This window comes from Branchiostoma lanceolatum, chromosome 3 (genome assembly GCF_035083965.1).
Source record: "Branchiostoma lanceolatum isolate klBraLanc5 chromosome 3, klBraLanc5.hap2, whole genome shotgun sequence".
Classification (NCBI taxonomy): domain Eukaryota; kingdom Metazoa; phylum Chordata; class Leptocardii; order Amphioxiformes; family Branchiostomatidae; genus Branchiostoma; species Branchiostoma lanceolatum.
In genome coordinates, this window is record NC_089724.1 from 21,498,833 (window position 1) to 21,514,914 (window position 16,082).

The 16,082-nt window shown below is 44.0% G+C and overlaps 1 protein-coding gene across 1 annotated transcript; it reads left to right on the forward strand.

Annotated features, from left to right (window-relative positions):
- The first annotated feature begins 9,690 nt into the window (after window positions 1–9,690).
- Window positions 9,691–15,198, forward strand: LOC136431011 (metalloproteinase inhibitor 2-like). Its single transcript, XM_066422194.1, has 5 exons — window positions 9,691–10,205; window positions 10,963–11,114; window positions 12,322–12,490; window positions 13,687–13,808; window positions 14,109–15,198. The coding sequence occupies exons 1-5, from the start codon at window positions 10,091–10,093 to the stop codon at window positions 14,553–14,555; spliced, it is 1,005 nt and encodes a 334-aa protein (XP_066278291.1). The 5' UTR covers window positions 9,691–10,090; the 3' UTR covers window positions 14,556–15,198.
- Window positions 15,199–16,082: the final 884 nt, after the last annotated feature.

Genomic DNA, 16,082 nt, shown 5'->3' on the forward strand with positions numbered 1-16,082 from the left:
ACCGTCGGCATCATCGCGGCAGCCACGGCGAGAAATGACGTATCCGCTGATCCCATTGCCCATAGACCAGCTGTCACAATCCGGTAAACCCCAAATGCTAGCTATAGTGGTGTCAAAGTTGGCTTTGGAACATAACCACGGGTTTGTGGTATTTGTATGGATTCCTGCATGCGTCAAATCACATTACTTTGAAAATCGCCTACATCTTTCAACCAACAAACATGCTCACAGCATTCTGTTAAACTGCCAAGGGAACTCAACTTCATGACTAACGGTTGTTCGGCGACATTCCACTCAACATTACAGAGGATCAGATGTTCAAGGAACAGCAACTTTAATCAACCAAAATTGTTTGACAGCACAGGAAACACGCTGGTAATTGATCTTTGATAAATCCGGATTCTTCCGTTTTCGTCACGTATGTTGTACGTCATTTAATTTACAAGTATGTGATGTCACCACACACCCTAAAACAACTTTCACTACCACAGGATACCCGTCCTTGGCAGATCCAGACACTGTCCCGAGCAGCAGACGAGTTTTATTGAAGATAAACAAAGTAAAACGGAAATGCCAACTCCCCTCTAAACTTTCACATAATTGACATTCTGACGTGCGTTGGGGCTGTGACGTCATATCAGGATGGTTTGATAGAGCTGTTACTTGGAAGTTATGGAGACCATAAGTACACTTTCCTTCACACGTACTTTTACTTTCTAACGGTGACTTAGCAATATCATGAGTCTGATTGACTACAGCTTTTTTCAGCGTGTGTAACGTTGGGTAACATAAATTCGGGATTTTTCCGATAATGGTTGACTGAAATCAATCTAGCAGAACAATAAACCATTCTTTTTTTCTATAATTCTGTCAGTATCATGTACTATCTTTGCACTAATCATATATATGGTAGATTTTGTCTCTAGTCGTGCTGACACCATAATATTTCAACTTGAAACTATCGTCCGCCGCACGCACAATGACGGTGCTGTCGGACAGGGAAGATTCGTCTTGAATATCTTACCGCTAATCACATTTTATACAGCAGCTATTCGTTCCATCCTTGGCTTGAGGAGAGTGCTATGGATATGGACGTGTCCAAGTAAAAAAAATACACGAAAAAACGGCCGTACCGCACACATCAGGCCAGTACGGGAACAACCCGTGTGTTGAGTCGGTAGAACTTCACTCAAAGTCGGCCCATCGTCATCATCGGGCAACGTGTAACGTTACATTATTCATGGCAAGTTAGCTGGATGCCGTAGCAATGGTAATACTACTATGTCCATGTGTTCCTTGTTGTGTTAGGAGCAAACTTTGAGGAAAATATCTTCCTCAGTCCACTATCACACGCAGCATTTAGACAAAAAAGTGTTCCTCACAAACCTTTGTCGTCTGCTTGACAACAGGATTCTGGTTAACAATATGGCGGCGGGAAAATACACGTGCCGTAGGTTGTAGCAACAGAGAGGAGTTTTGATGATTGATCACACTTAGAATCCAGTTGCAGGTTAGCAAAAGAGATTGTAATAAGTTGTCTTGTAAATAATTGTGTTTAGCAGGAAGCGGATGTGACATTTTTCTTATAAACCAGCCGACAACCATGTTGTGTAATTCTCCCACGAAGCCCTCAGACTGTGACAATAAGGGGCGGAGAGTTTTTGACGTAGCCAACTTCTAATGCATGGTTATCGAAGCTTTTCAGACAGTGTTCTGAATACGTTAGTCTGTCAAGTGTGCATTTCTAGCGGTATTACTGATGTTGCATCTAGCACATATCCCTAAATACCCCGTTTTCGAAAAATCCCGAATTTAAGTACCCCGCGAATTTATGTTACCCAACGTTACATTGAATCACTGTGTTCTTTTGATTCTGCTGAAAAGCTCACACGTACCAAACAAATGTATAACATGCGCAAAATCACAACCGAACCACGGCGAATGGGATAGCGTGCCAGTATAGTGAGGGGCTACAGCTGAACTCCCTGTATTTATAGTTTTCTTTCACTATTAACCCATAAATCAATACTTTCCTAGCACGTTCACCTTCCCAGGCCATTTCATATATAGAATCTGCGAGTTCTGGATCTGTTTAGTGTCTACGCTACATGGGAGAGGCCTGAAGCTGCTTATCAGTGTATGTTCACTTCGGACAGCGAAATAGGGCAAATTTCCTTTCTGTCTGCAGCGAGCCAAAAATAGTCAGTAAATGAAAAGGGGCCGTTGAAATCAATCAGAGGAAAAAGTATGGCTCGTGCTGCTGGTCCAGCATTGATTTAACTACAACACCGGTAAAAAAATTGAATCCGGTAGATTATTCTTAGCGAGCATGTCGGGAAGGGGGGTTGGCGTGTAGTACAGCATAAAAGTCATGTATGGATGGAAACATGCCATAGTTGCTTGCTACAATTCCTGCTACCATGCCCAGCTTTCGTTCTGTTCTGTTCTTCTACATTCCAAAGTGTAGCACACATTTATGAATACAGCCAACATAACACTGGCATAGAGGGGTTCATAGGATCGCTGAAGACCAGTGGGTGAAGACTTGAGCCTTCCCTTCACAGCTTTACCCCGAAGATCACGTGATTTTCCTCCACCGGATCCCTTTGTCTCGTCTGGGGTCAAACCAGTTCACAACCATCATTACGCTCGACCTTCGGAGCAATCCTGAACAAAACATTGGAAGTCATCGCGGTTTCCCCCTATTGTTGGCGGGCTTTCTTCTGGACACAATTAGATACCCGAGCAGGAAACGTTTAATGTATACAAATGAGTTATGAGCAGGAAACGAACGATTTTACATCTATTTGTTTTCATTTCCAAGAAGTTGTAAGGCCCACCGTCTCCCAGTGCCATCTTTTCAAACATCCATAATTATCGCCATGGGCGTAACGTTAATGCAGCGACCGAGCACAAAGGCGGCAGCAGCGGTCGATAAAACCAAACCTCCTTGATAAAACTAATCGCAGGAAATGGGCGATTACTATTTCTGTTGGGTGCCGTTACCACAGTCTTTGGAGATTTTGAAAGATCCATCAGACAAAAGGCTGAAGGAAGGCGTGGTCTCACCCGGAGACACGACATGGGACTGGTTGGTTTTTGACGTGTTTTAGGCGTTTTTGTCGGGCTTTCTATTTTGTCCCGGTTTCCATATGTCACCAAGCTATACCCAGCGACATATTAATGATAAAAGAAAATGGGAAAAAAACACAGAAAGCCCGACAAAAACGCCTAAAACACGTCAAAACCAGCCGGAGTCATTCCTCTGCCTGTAGAGTAGAAAAGCTGATGAACAACTAATAAGACTAGCCTCTACGGAGTAAAGGTGAATAATTCAATCCGTGGGAAGGTTAACATTTCCCCTCCTCACTGCGTGGCAAATGTTATTCTTTGGTAGCCAAATCCATTGGCAAATCTCTCTACAGCCAGTGTACTTAGCTTGGTAGAGACTACAATAAGACGGGGAATAGTGGCCAAGAACCACTGGCTCAGTGCCGTGGAACAACATTACTCACATACTCCCTACTGAAGTTTTATTTAGTTTGTTCAAATCAATCCAGAGAGAAGACATCCAAGGTCAAGCACTGCTTCAAGTCATTTTCAAGGTCATTTATCTTTTCTGCTACTGCCGATCCTTGGCTAGAGCTGCGTTAACTGTGAGGTTGTTTAAAGGATAAGGATCATTAAAACACTGGACTCAGAATTTTTAGGGAATGCAAGATAGATGTAGGCATTTTGAGAATTTTGACCTAGCCTGATTAGCCTGGATGCCAGACCCCCAAACTCTGAAATATCTATCAATAGATATTTCAGAGTTTGGGGGTCTGGCATCCAGGCTATAGCCTGATGGAATCACGCGTCTATCAGCCCTTCATGCAGCTGGTCACTCTGGTCAGGGAGCTGGGGGGGGGGGGGGGGTATCAGCCCCTGACAGCGAGAGATGATACATGTGTAACACAGGCTAGTGATAGGCTACATATAGTTCAGCGACCCTACATATGTACACAAATGACTCGGGCAGGGTGGATTTGTCATAGAACCCTTATCTGTCAACGCGGCTAATAGATACAAGACTGCGTTTTCTCACAATATCCGGTCCTCCTCAGCGCAAAGCCAAGGAGGCAAGTAAAAGACGTAAGACTTAAAGTATGAACTATTAACAAACTGAGATAATGAGATCCCCGGGGAACTTACTCTGTCTCAAGGAAAGTGAGTGTTTCAAGTAGTGGCGCAAAGTGCACTGACCATGCGAACTTACGGAAATCTTGTACACCAAAATGTTGTCAACATTTACACAAGATTGTGTAACTTGAATACAGAGAACCTTTTAGCGCAGTCAGAAGAAACTTAGTTGAAGAAGAGACATAAAATACTGATTCTGTATCACCTGTTCCGAAGTGGTTGTTTTGCGTAGTGCCATACAACTATGGTAACGTTAGAACTAGTACTAAAAGCTATACACAACTTTTAGCCCACAACTAAGAGCCGCCAAATTACACCAATTGGCATGTTTTCAAACAACTGCACATTCCAAAGCAACTTCACTCCACGGCAGATGTTTAACATCAAATACATTTACCACTTTTTGGGTATAAAATTCCGCCTCTTCACCAAAAATACCATGATAAAAAAGAGCCGACAGACTGTTGTGCCAACTTGGCGTTGAAAGGAAGTGCTTTATTTTGCGGAGTGCGACGTTTTGCCCCCCGCAGCAGGTATTTGCTGTGGTGAGACATGCGATGACTCACTGTCCAGGTCTCCGTGGGAACTGAGAAATATATATTGTATTTCGTGGGAGAAAAGGTAACGACTGTTGACAAATATGTGACATGGATAAGAGGCCTTGCTTCTGATCTTTTGACTATATACCTTACTAGTATCAACTTCAGTAAAAATGAAACGGGCAATGTCATTTTCGTTCATGAATGTTGAAATAAAACTTCTTAGAGAACACAATATGCATTCACTTTATACTTTCAATTGCAAGGTGACTGACTCCTTCTGATTCTGGTGAAGTTGGGTGGAGTTGATCGGTAATGTTATGTCTGCCAACATTTAACAGCACATAGACAGGACGCCATCCCCGTCCAACTTGTGTTTTGCCACTGCGGTGTATTCTAGAGAAACAACAACACAGGTCGGTGCTTTAGTGGAACCGCAAAAACTGCAGCAATGCTGCTAGCTGTGATTGCCGGCGAAAAGGAGCAGGGTTTAACATACACGAAGGGTCGTCCGAGCTACAGAAAAACAAATTAGTCAATGCTTCTGTTCTCTCCCTCAGTACTAAATGTGGTCATGATGTATTATAATGTCATTTTCTAATAAAAAAGAACCATCATGTATTTTTGCGGTTACCAACATTTCCCCTTCGTAAGTCTGGAGCCCCACAAGTCCATGTTGTATAGCCTCTACCAGGCTCCGCAGATCGCTGGGAAAGTAGTAGAAATCGGCCAAATAGAGTGAATAGTATGCCAAGGGTAGTCCGCTATACAGGGAAGCTCAATAGGCGAACCACGCGATCCGCGGAGCCTGGTAGAGGCTACATGTTGTATTCAATATTTTCAAAAATGCATCATACTTAGCCTCTACCAGGCTCCACGGATCGCTGGGAAAATAGTAGAAATCGGCCAAATAGAGTGAATACTATATGCCAAGGATAGTCCCTGTATGAGGCTACATCATACTGCTCTCTATTAATTGTTCTCTTCCGTAGACGTTTTGTTATGGTTTGCTCTTTGGTGGCACTGATATACGTTTTAAATTGAGCACAATGCAACTCTGTCTGTACAGTTCAATTTCTGTGATCAACTTTGTGATTAACGTTAACATCTACATACGTCCTTCATTGTACCTCACCTGCTCGAGCTCTGTCTGCAATCTCATGCTTACTACGAGCTTCTGTCTTGGTCAGCCGGTTACCATTTTGAGTCTTCTTGGAAGACGAGTATCGTGCACTTGTCTACACCCCCATGTGCTCCTGTCCCCAATGACGATGCATTACTGCCATAGCAAGAGTTAGGGCTCATACCCAAACGTCCCAACACGCCGCAACTGACGGATGAGAATAGTTAAGGAAGGAAGGACATGAACACGACAGTAAAGGAAATTGTCCGTGACTCCGGGTCGCGTTTGTTTCTGGTGAGATGTTACATGTGTACCATCGCTGAACGGCATCTACAGAATGTTTGTGTCATCAGTACATGTACATACCTAGGAGGTTATCATAAGGAATGTTGTAGGTTACGGCCTAACCTTTCCCTCTCCTCAAAACAAACACTACCTGTCACGTCACGGTCACCATCTCCTTTGTCTATTGAAGACAACATTACGTAATTACATCCCGAAACAAAATAAAATACACAAAATTCTATTGACATTGAGAAATTAATTTGATCAATGTTCATGAAATTACGTCTGATATTCGGGTGTGTCACATAAAAGTATTGGTGAGACAGAATAGAGCTATAGTTGTCCATATGGTAGTTTTATTTTAAACACGTTGATACTGACCCTAGTGTACGTGTTTATGCCATCTTTTATCGACAATACCTTCGGTATGAAAATCATATACTCAAACCCGGCGTCCCAACACACCGTAGCTGACGGATGAGAATAGTTAAGGAAGGAAGGACATGAACACGACAGTAAAGGAAATTGTCCATGACTCCGGACGGTCGCGTTTGTTTCTGGTGAGATGTTACATGTGTACCAGCGCTGAACGGCATCTACAGAATGTTGGCGTCATCAGTTCATACCTAGGAGGTTATCATAAGGAATGTTGTAGGTTACGGCCTAACCTTTGCCTCTCCCCAAAACAAACACTACCTGTCTCGTCACGGTCACCATCCCATTGACTATTGAAGACAACATTACGTAATTACATCCTGAAGTAAAATACAATTACACAAAATTCTATTGAGAAAATAATTGAATCAATGATCATAAAATCACACCCGATATTCGGGTGTGCCACAGGAAAGTATTGGTGAGACAGAATAGAGCAATAGTTGTCCATATGGTATTTTTATCATAAACACATTGACCCTAGTGTACGTGTTCATGCCATCTTTTATCGACAATAACTTCAGTATGAAAATGATATTCCTCAAGCAGAGGTTTCGATCAAAGGCTAGTAGCGGTCACGATTCTTAACGCGGAGGGAATAAAGCGTTCAAGAGGGGACATTCAGGAACCATCCAATCTTATTAATTGTGCGTTAGGGGCGCAACTAAGTCTCGTTTATAGGGCCCATCCCTTCGGAATATCCTTATTTGGACATCGTCGGGTCCGACTGGTGCCCGACAAAGCCCGACGTTGACTTCTCCCGAGACAAGCTCTTTCCGACGGTGTAAATAGCAGGCTCTACATGTACGTAACTACAGGAGATGTTGCAATGACTACCGAGCTTCGCACCCCAGCATGGGGATGCGCTTTCTCGTTTTTGTTCGGACTATCATCATAGATCGAGATCAAGACTTAGCCTCTACCAGGCTCCGCAGCTAGGTAGCAAGCTGCACTCCCTGGCCAGCTGACTCCTCTGGTATGTTAAAGTATCGGCTACAATATCTGTCTATTTGGCGAATCAAGTTCTACTATTTTTCCAGCGACCTGTGGAGACTGGTAGAGGCTAAACAAGACTGGCCCAAGCTGGTACTGTGACACATAACCAGGTAGTATTCGGCTGGTCAACGTGCTTTGCACTGCATAGTCCGAAATCCACACCCCAGCCTGGGATTCGCCCGGTCGGCTTCGAAGAAGGCACGAACTGACCTCGCGAGCTTTGTAGCAGGATTTTCATACAAATAGACAAAGTGGTGTGATTCAGTCCCCGTTGGATTAGGCAGATCGTTTTAGTAGAAACGACCTCGTCATCACGCCGTTTTCACCTTGGTGAAGGGAGTCAATGACCTCGTTTTGCTGTTTCCTCCTCAACTTCGGAGTAACATTTGACAGAATCGAGAGGAAAATGTCCCAAACAAGGACCGCACTCATCATTGTAACGAACACAACTTATTTCCAACTTATAAAGACAATAAACGACAGAAAATGAACAAAAAGGGTCGGAGACAAAGGCTACTTCGCCGTAAAATCATTCATGCAGCGTTCACTTAGTTTCTCATATTTTCGAGTGTCAACCTACATACTAGTATCACCCATGCCGCACAAAGCCAGACTGTCCTATGCCAGTGGAACGTTTCGTTGACCTAAAAACGCGGCTATATATCCGCGCCTCAGCCCCGGCCTTTATTATTATTTACCATGTTGTATTATTACAGCCAGTAGGTGTTGACTCCATACTCCATGGAGTAGGGGGAGTCTACATAGTGTAGTCGGTTCTTTAGTTGGCCAGTAGGTACCCATCTGAGTAATAAGGCTGTTGTAACGTTTATCTACTCTACCAAGAAGAGGAGGGGGTCCGGCTGGTTTTTGATGTGTTTTTAGACGTTTTTGTCGGGCTTTCTACTTTGTCATGTTTTTCTTTTGTTTCTATAAACCCACAAAGTAGAAAGCCCGACAAAAACGCAAAAACCAGCCGGACCCACTCCTCTGCTTGGAGAGTAACGTTTATCATGGTGACATGACTAGCGATGGTTCGTGGCAAACAAAAACATCCCAAAAGTCTATCTCGAAACGAGAAATGATTGAGTGATGTGCTAATCAAACTTGTGACATCCTAATCCCATCCACACGTCTTCTAATTCGATCTGTCCATAAAAAAGATTAGCGCGGCCACAAAGGGATTAAGTGATTATGCGGCACACAGCTAGTGGTCCTGTAATTGGGTGTCAACGAAAACATTGGATTACGGGGAAGTACAATTTCTATTCTCCAAGCAGAGGTTTCGGTCGAGTAGGGTAGGGATGTCCGGGATTTTTTACGTTCCTCTTCCTTCAAGGAAGGGAAGGGAGACAGACGTAAAAAATCCCGGACACTCCTACCCTACTCGACCGAAACCTCTGCTTGGAGAATACAATTTAAGGATAATCCAGCCTTGTGAAAGGAGAAGACTAAAAGTTATTGGGCTCTCCTATTGACTTGTTAGCCATGTGAGCCATGTCGTTGTTGATACAAATAACCCAGTCTATATCTTTCGATCTATCATGTCTTGTTTCAACTGACGACACACGTTAGAAAGGAAATGAAACAACATCATACATGCACACTCATGTCCCACTCATAACTTTTCCCATTTACGGGGGCGTCGCATTGTAGTTAACGCAGGTGTGTTTGTTTTTATTCGGAAACCTCGTCGCTGGTTTGTTTGTACACAAAACAATTCACCCAGAACATCTCATATAGATAGAAACACGTGACTCTCCCTGCGATAACAAAGACTGGGGCCAGACACACCCCGTCACCCACTGAGCTGTCTGTGTTTTGTGTTACTTGAGTTCAACTTGAGTTCGTTTCTGTCCGCTGTAACGTAGATACAGTGGAATTTTGGCAATCTCCCAGAGTTGTGACCGACTCGCACAAATACCAGTTTAAGAAATGAGTACTAATTGGTCGTCATGCCATTTCTGGCCCAGGGCGCCAGCACTCTCTCTCCGGACCCCCGCAGTGACGTAGGGGATCATTACAGCTCACGTCATAGGTTCAAGACTTGATCAGGCCGTGTCCATCAAATCTTGCCAAAGATAACTTTATATGGGTCTGATGGACGTCTTGTGTACAGGGCACGACTAGAGGTCAGAACCTGACATGACTCACGGTACTCCCTACACCTCGGCACCCGTCAAACTGCGGGGTAACAAAATAAACATGGCCAATATTTATCGTTTGACCAGAATAAAGCCGACACACTGACCACAGAATTACTACCCAATCCCCCACGCTGTTTGTTCGCGGTGGCGTCGCATGCGGACTAGCACCTTTAGCCCCCTGATCCGGTATCCGCCCGGGAAACGTGAGCCTAGTCCGCGGTTTCCGTCGAACCCCCGGCCTTCCCGGAAACGCACAACGAGACGGGAAGTGGGCTGGGCAGCGCCCGCATCGAGATTTGAGATAAATTGAGGCCCGGCTGACGGAGTAGCTCAGTTCTGTGCACTTCATTGCTTCATCCGCACCAGACGAACTCTCTCCTCCAACGATGGCCCGCGGTGTGTTCCTGTGCTTGTTGGTGGCGGCCTGTATGGCCGGCGGGGCGCTCGGCTGCTCCTGCATGCCGACCCACCCACAGACGCACTACTGCTTTGCAGACTTCGGTAAGACCTTCGATTCCTCCCGTAGGGTTCTACTAAGTACTTTTATGTTACCACGTTGTGACCACAAGTATGTCAACTACAGTGGTCATCACTGATTGTTCTGCGGTTCATGCTAAAGTGGCGATGAAAAGGCTGAGGTTTAGGAGAAGACATTTATAGACCTTCTGTCCTAGCGTGATATTCCTTATTTTGGTTAAAAAAAAAGCCTTTTCGCACACTTACACAGTCTCTAGCCTGATTGAATAGCGCTTTAGTGGCCGCTGCTCAACATCTGCGGGGAGGGGCCATTTCAGCCTCGGATAGCGGAGTTTGCGTTGACACAGACTACATGAAGTTTTTGACTTTGAGGAAGAGCGGCTGATGTACTAGTAGTGACATGGGTAAAACTCATTCCTCACGACGAGAGGAATGTCTCTGGTCGAAGACAGTAGGAACTTGGTGCATAAATGTTGTCCGTCTGTCTAACAAATATAAATGAGCCTTCTGTTACTTAATACAGTTAACAACATATGTATTGGCATGTAACAACGTATAACGCATTGCTGCAAACATCTTTCAAACTCTAAGGCTGTTGGCTAAGGCAGAGTAGGTGCTGTTCAGGTCCTTCACCCTTCAGATATTATCTTTTTGTATCATCTGTTGGTTATGTCGGCGTAGTGCCTGACAAGCGAGAGGCTTTTCTTTGAATGAGTGTGGTCTTGGCACGACGTCCATCTCAATCTTACATCTTGTTTTATGTTCCTTTGTCCCACTTAAGTTGTCCGTGCCAAGATTGTGGACGGCCCCCATCTCTACAAGCCGGACGGTGTGCCCTCCCCTGAGCCGGAACCGGAGACAGATGGTGTTGTCTCCGAGCTGCCGACTGATGCAAGCTTGGAAGGGACACCCCTGCCGCCTCTGCCGGCTGATGTACGTTTGTAACACTATTGATTTGTCTCAATGCCTTTGCATAGTTACTCCATAAAAGAAATCTCGGTTATCATTCGAAGAAGAATTAGACTTAGAAGTTGATGTTGGAGCCAGCGTAAGGGCCCTGTCACATTCGTCGTACGACATGTTCACGACGGCAAATTTCAAGTTATTCTGGGGACAGTCGAAGTTGTGGATGTGTCGTACAAGATCCGGCTTGTGACGAAAACAAGTTGTCTTAGATCCTTGTTGACGGTCCCTCCTATCTTAGCCTCGTTGAATGATATTCTACGACAAAATAATCGCAAGTACGGCAAATGAGGGCGGGCCTTTGTGACGAACAATGGGTGATTTTCGGCTTGGGATGGGCAACCTAGCTTTTGACTCAGGTTGCAACCTGCGTTAGTAACTGTTATTTGGCGTAATGGCTTTATTTGGCGTTATAGATGATTTTGACAGAAAAATGTCATTCTTCGCAGTTCGCAGACGAGTTTAAGCTTGACAAATTGTGTTCTCGGTAAACTCACCTCGTCTCTGACAATGGATGGCGGTTTGTAGACTTTGAAACGGACGAATCCTTGGTAAACAGCCTATCGGTGCGCGGTACGAAAACCCTTTTTAATGCCGAATGGTTAACAACTAAGCTAGTGACTAGCGGCTTGAAATCATGTTCACGACTCTCACTAAGTCAAGATCATTCTCAAAGAAAAATATGATAAATTCAACCTTAAGTTCGAACGCAGATGCGTAAAATGTGCATGTGGTTGTTTAAGGGGCCGTTTAAATCCTGTGCTAGAGTTTTCTGTTGTTCTTTTGATAAGAAATGGGTCACCCCTTTATCTTTTTTTTCTTTTCTCATTTAGAAGGCTTTGCTGACACTACGCTCCAATATTTGGTGATTCGTATCCTGTTTACCAAACACCACCTGGGACATGATATAGCAAAAGAATGCCCGTAGACAACCCCCCTAGTTCTTGTCAGAATGCCAAGGATACGGTCAATTGATAAAAGAAGCAAAGCACTTCACGGTTACCCTATACGCCACTGAGCGAGTAAACAGAGTGATTCATACTCGGACTGATTTCAGAGTGATATGTTTATTGAGATATCTAACAGAACAGCTGTGTTTGATAAACTGTAGTAGTTTTTCATGCAATTTCTCCTGCTATCGCTATATACTGAGCAAACATTCTCCGTTCACTTACAGGACGACGCGCCATCTACCGACGTCCACAGGTACCGTATCTCCATCAGTAAGAACTTCAAGGAGCAACTTGGAAAAGATGTGGACCCTACGAACGTGTACACCATGGCAGAGACGTCTCTGTGCGGGATCGATATTGAACTCAAGTCTGGACAGCTCTATCTTTTGGCAGGTAAAAAATGGCAACTTTATTTCCTCCAAACACACTAGGAATAGTCATCGGTCGCAAGTGTTACTCACTTCGCACGGTGTATTTTCCCAACGGTACTGTACATTAATATTACACTACTTGGGCTATCTAATGGGTAGCAAGCTTTTAAACTTTTCCATTTTATAGCAAACCTTCTGATTTTGTCCTTTTTTCACATTCTGTTTTAGAATTGGTATGTCTGACTGTGGGTTAGGGCAGAAACCAACGAGAACGGTACAAAACCTCAAACTATCCGTATACCGGTTTACTCCTCCCAGATGTTTCATCGGTCTTTAAGGCATCGATATCTAGTGCATGTAGTCGAATTTTAAGATTCCCACGGATGACAGGCGCCTGTGAAAACTTAAAGTGACTAATCGTTGGCTCGTCTTGCATGTTTATATATACACATTTCACAACAAAGAGTTGGAGCGACGGGACCTTAAAACATCATCCCAGCAGTGAAACTCGGACCGCATCAGGAAAGGGCTCACAAAAGCTCAAGCATTGTGTTTTTGTAGCATTGTGTTTTTGTAGACCGGCAGAAAACTGTGGAGGTGATCTTACTTCTGAGTAGTCGCTGAATAAACATCAAAATAAACACAACAGACAATCACAAAAGCTATTCCAAAGTCGGGATACTTTGCCCTTTGGCATAGACCACAAGAGGAAATGGCATACAATGGTCTCGCTATTATGTTTTTAGCCTTGGCTTATTGAGTTTGGTCTGACTAATACCCGTGTTCAATCCCTGTATCCGAGCTTTTATCATCATATCTAACGCAGAAGGGTCATGTTCTCAGTAGTCTGACGGAGGCAGTGAAGCACACGGTAAAGTCAGTGACTAAAGTCGGTCCTCTCAAAAAGAGATACGGTCCTTAGTTCTGAACTTCATCAACCAGACCACTATAGCCGGGGCATCATGCCCACACATATCACTGCTGACATTAGTTCATAACCGTAACATTCCCGCTAGACCCGTAAAACTGATTGACAGAAAAAATAACAACTGACAATAATATTCTTACGAACAAAAATATACTGTCGCGTCATACTTTGTGCCATCTTCCCCCAATCTCATTCAACCATTGAGTTTGTCAAATGCACATATATGCGCGCTTCTCTATATATCCGTGAGGCTCATATCCATAACCCCACTCCCCATCCTTGTTGCGCAGGTTACATCTATAAGAACAAGATGCACGTGGGACTGTGTAACTGGGTCAGTCCGTGGGAAGATGTGACAGAGAAGCAGAAGCGTGGACTTAAGTACATGTACAGAGACAACTGCGAATGCGCCGTAAGTAAACCCTTTGACATTTTTCCTTAAGTCTGCACTTAGGAAACGTACATTGTTGCATGGGCCCAGATGTATCTTTTTTATTTCATCTTTTTATCTATTTAAATAATTGAGTAGGTACATTGGTACCCTAGCTTTGACAAACCTGAGTGGAGTGCGGGCTTGTATTGGACGGCGTTCTTTGTTTTACAAAGTTTTTGTTCACCAGCGGGGTTTAATTTTTTCTGTACGCACGGAGCTTTCTGGTGCGATGTCCTTTACAAAATGGCTATTCTTTAAATCTCCTCCTTCCCATTCTAGATCCAGCCTTGCTTCCGCGGCAAGACATGCAAACCTTGGGACGAGAATACGTGCCTGTGGGACGACATGTACACCACCGACTGCTCCCGCCGCCTTAGCGCATGCGTCAAGAGCTCCGACAACACCTGCAGCTGGTTCGTGCACCAGGCCATGCGGGACTGCACCAACCCCATCTCCCCCGAGGCGGCCGGCAACATCCCACAGGTCCCGGAGATCCCCCAGCTTCCCGAGGTGGACGAGCCGTTCTACCCACAGGTGGAAACACACAAGCCTCTCGTGCCGCTCCCAGCGGGCGGAAGTGACGTCAACAGAGAGAACGAGCGGTTCGAAGACAGCAGTAACGAGGTCGACCCGGTGGCTTACCCGGTGGAGAAGGCGTACGACTACCTGGACGAGCCTATCGACGTGTGGTTAGGTCGCTGGGACATCGACGGGGACGCCCCCTGAGAACGCACCAATGATTTTCACCAACCCCTAAAATGATCCCCCTAAAACGTAACCGACTATTTCACATAACTTCGGTATAACTAGTACTAATTGGACATTATGTGGATTTTGAAAATATGAGATCTTCATTTGGTTGCTTTAGAAACAGATATGTTTATATTATAGCGATACCTTGTTTATAATCATGCGGAAAATATTGTTGTATGGAAAGGTATAATGATGATGATGACGGAAAGGAATAATGCTTAACTTAGTGCCGTGATCATGATTGCGTTTGCTGGTTGCTCTTAGCAGTGTCGGAGATATTGTAAATAACGTTACCAGTAGAAGGAGCTTATGTATGAATCAACCTCAGCTATTGTTTTAGTCCGCTATTGTAAAAGTGTACCGACCGCGCACATGCACGTCATATTTAAAGTGAAGGAAGTGTGTCTAAAATGCTATAACGTTATGTGCGTACAGTTAATGCTACAATACAACAAGAAAATCATGACAAAAAAAGCCCCCTCCCCTTCAAACCTTACCTGTTATGAAGTCGCATTAACTAACGTTATCTGGATTTTGTATTTGTACCAAGTTATCAATATGCTTCACAATTAGGCGTCGTCTGACTTGAAAATCACCTAATAAAGGCTGAAATCTACACGTTTGTTGTTGTCTTCGCTTTTGTAGGTAGGTACATGACATACAAGTAAGATACAACTATGATAGCAAAATTATAGAGGAAAAAACAACCTTTTCCTAAGTGTTTCTCATTGATTATGGAAATAAGGTCGCCACTTGCATGAATTGATCATCTCCTGCAATCAAATAACTGAAGTTGTCCAAAGTGTGAAAGCCTTATCTAAGGCATGGTAAGAATTTGTTTCCAGTTACCCGACCGACCCTAGCAAAAACCTACCGACCGTAGCCTTTTTTGGTCGGCTGCTGACAAGAGTTATTAACATTTCCCATCTGGCATCGATCTGAGTTAAGAAATTCAAAACACACTTTCTGTATTTCACACTCAATTAGCAAATACTAACTTGGCTTTGAGCAGTTGATGTAAGGATGTGTGAACATTGAGTATGATCTCATTGATTATGCAAGTACCTCATGGCATAAATCAGATCAGTCCGAATATCCTGGGAAAACGATGACTACTATCTAAAATAGATTTTGCTAATTATAGCCTTAGTTGCATAATCAATGAGACAAGATAAAACGATAAATCTACCAAGGCTCTTAATAGTTCATGGAGCTTGAGGTCTCTGAACTCTTGTTTTACAAAGTCGTGATGCCCCCATGCGCACCCTGATATAACTGCAGTCATACACACCTGCCTCCCCTTAGCAACGCTGTTGTTAAAACTCGTTGAATCAGGCACAGCTATTTTCATACGAACTGATATTGCCATGGCAACAGGTAATGTTTTGCTACACACTAACGAGGAACCTGATTGGTTTCTATCCATAATTCAAATAACGCCAATCTGTAACGTGAGATGTCATTGGCACTTGTCAGCTCAGGTTGAGTACGGCCGAAAAA

Coding starts and splice junctions, on each gene's coding strand:
- LOC136431011 (XM_066422194.1), top strand. CDS start 10,091: ATGGCCCGCGGTGTGTTCCTGTGCTTGTTGGTGGCGGCCTGTATGGCC. Junction 12,491..13,686: donor ACAGCTCTATCTTTTGGCAG/GTAAAAAATGGC, acceptor CTTGTTGCGCAG/GTTACATCTATAAGAACAAG. Junction 13,809..14,108: donor GAGACAACTGCGAATGCGCC/GTAAGTAAACCC, acceptor TTCCCATTCTAG/ATCCAGCCTTGCTTCCGCGG.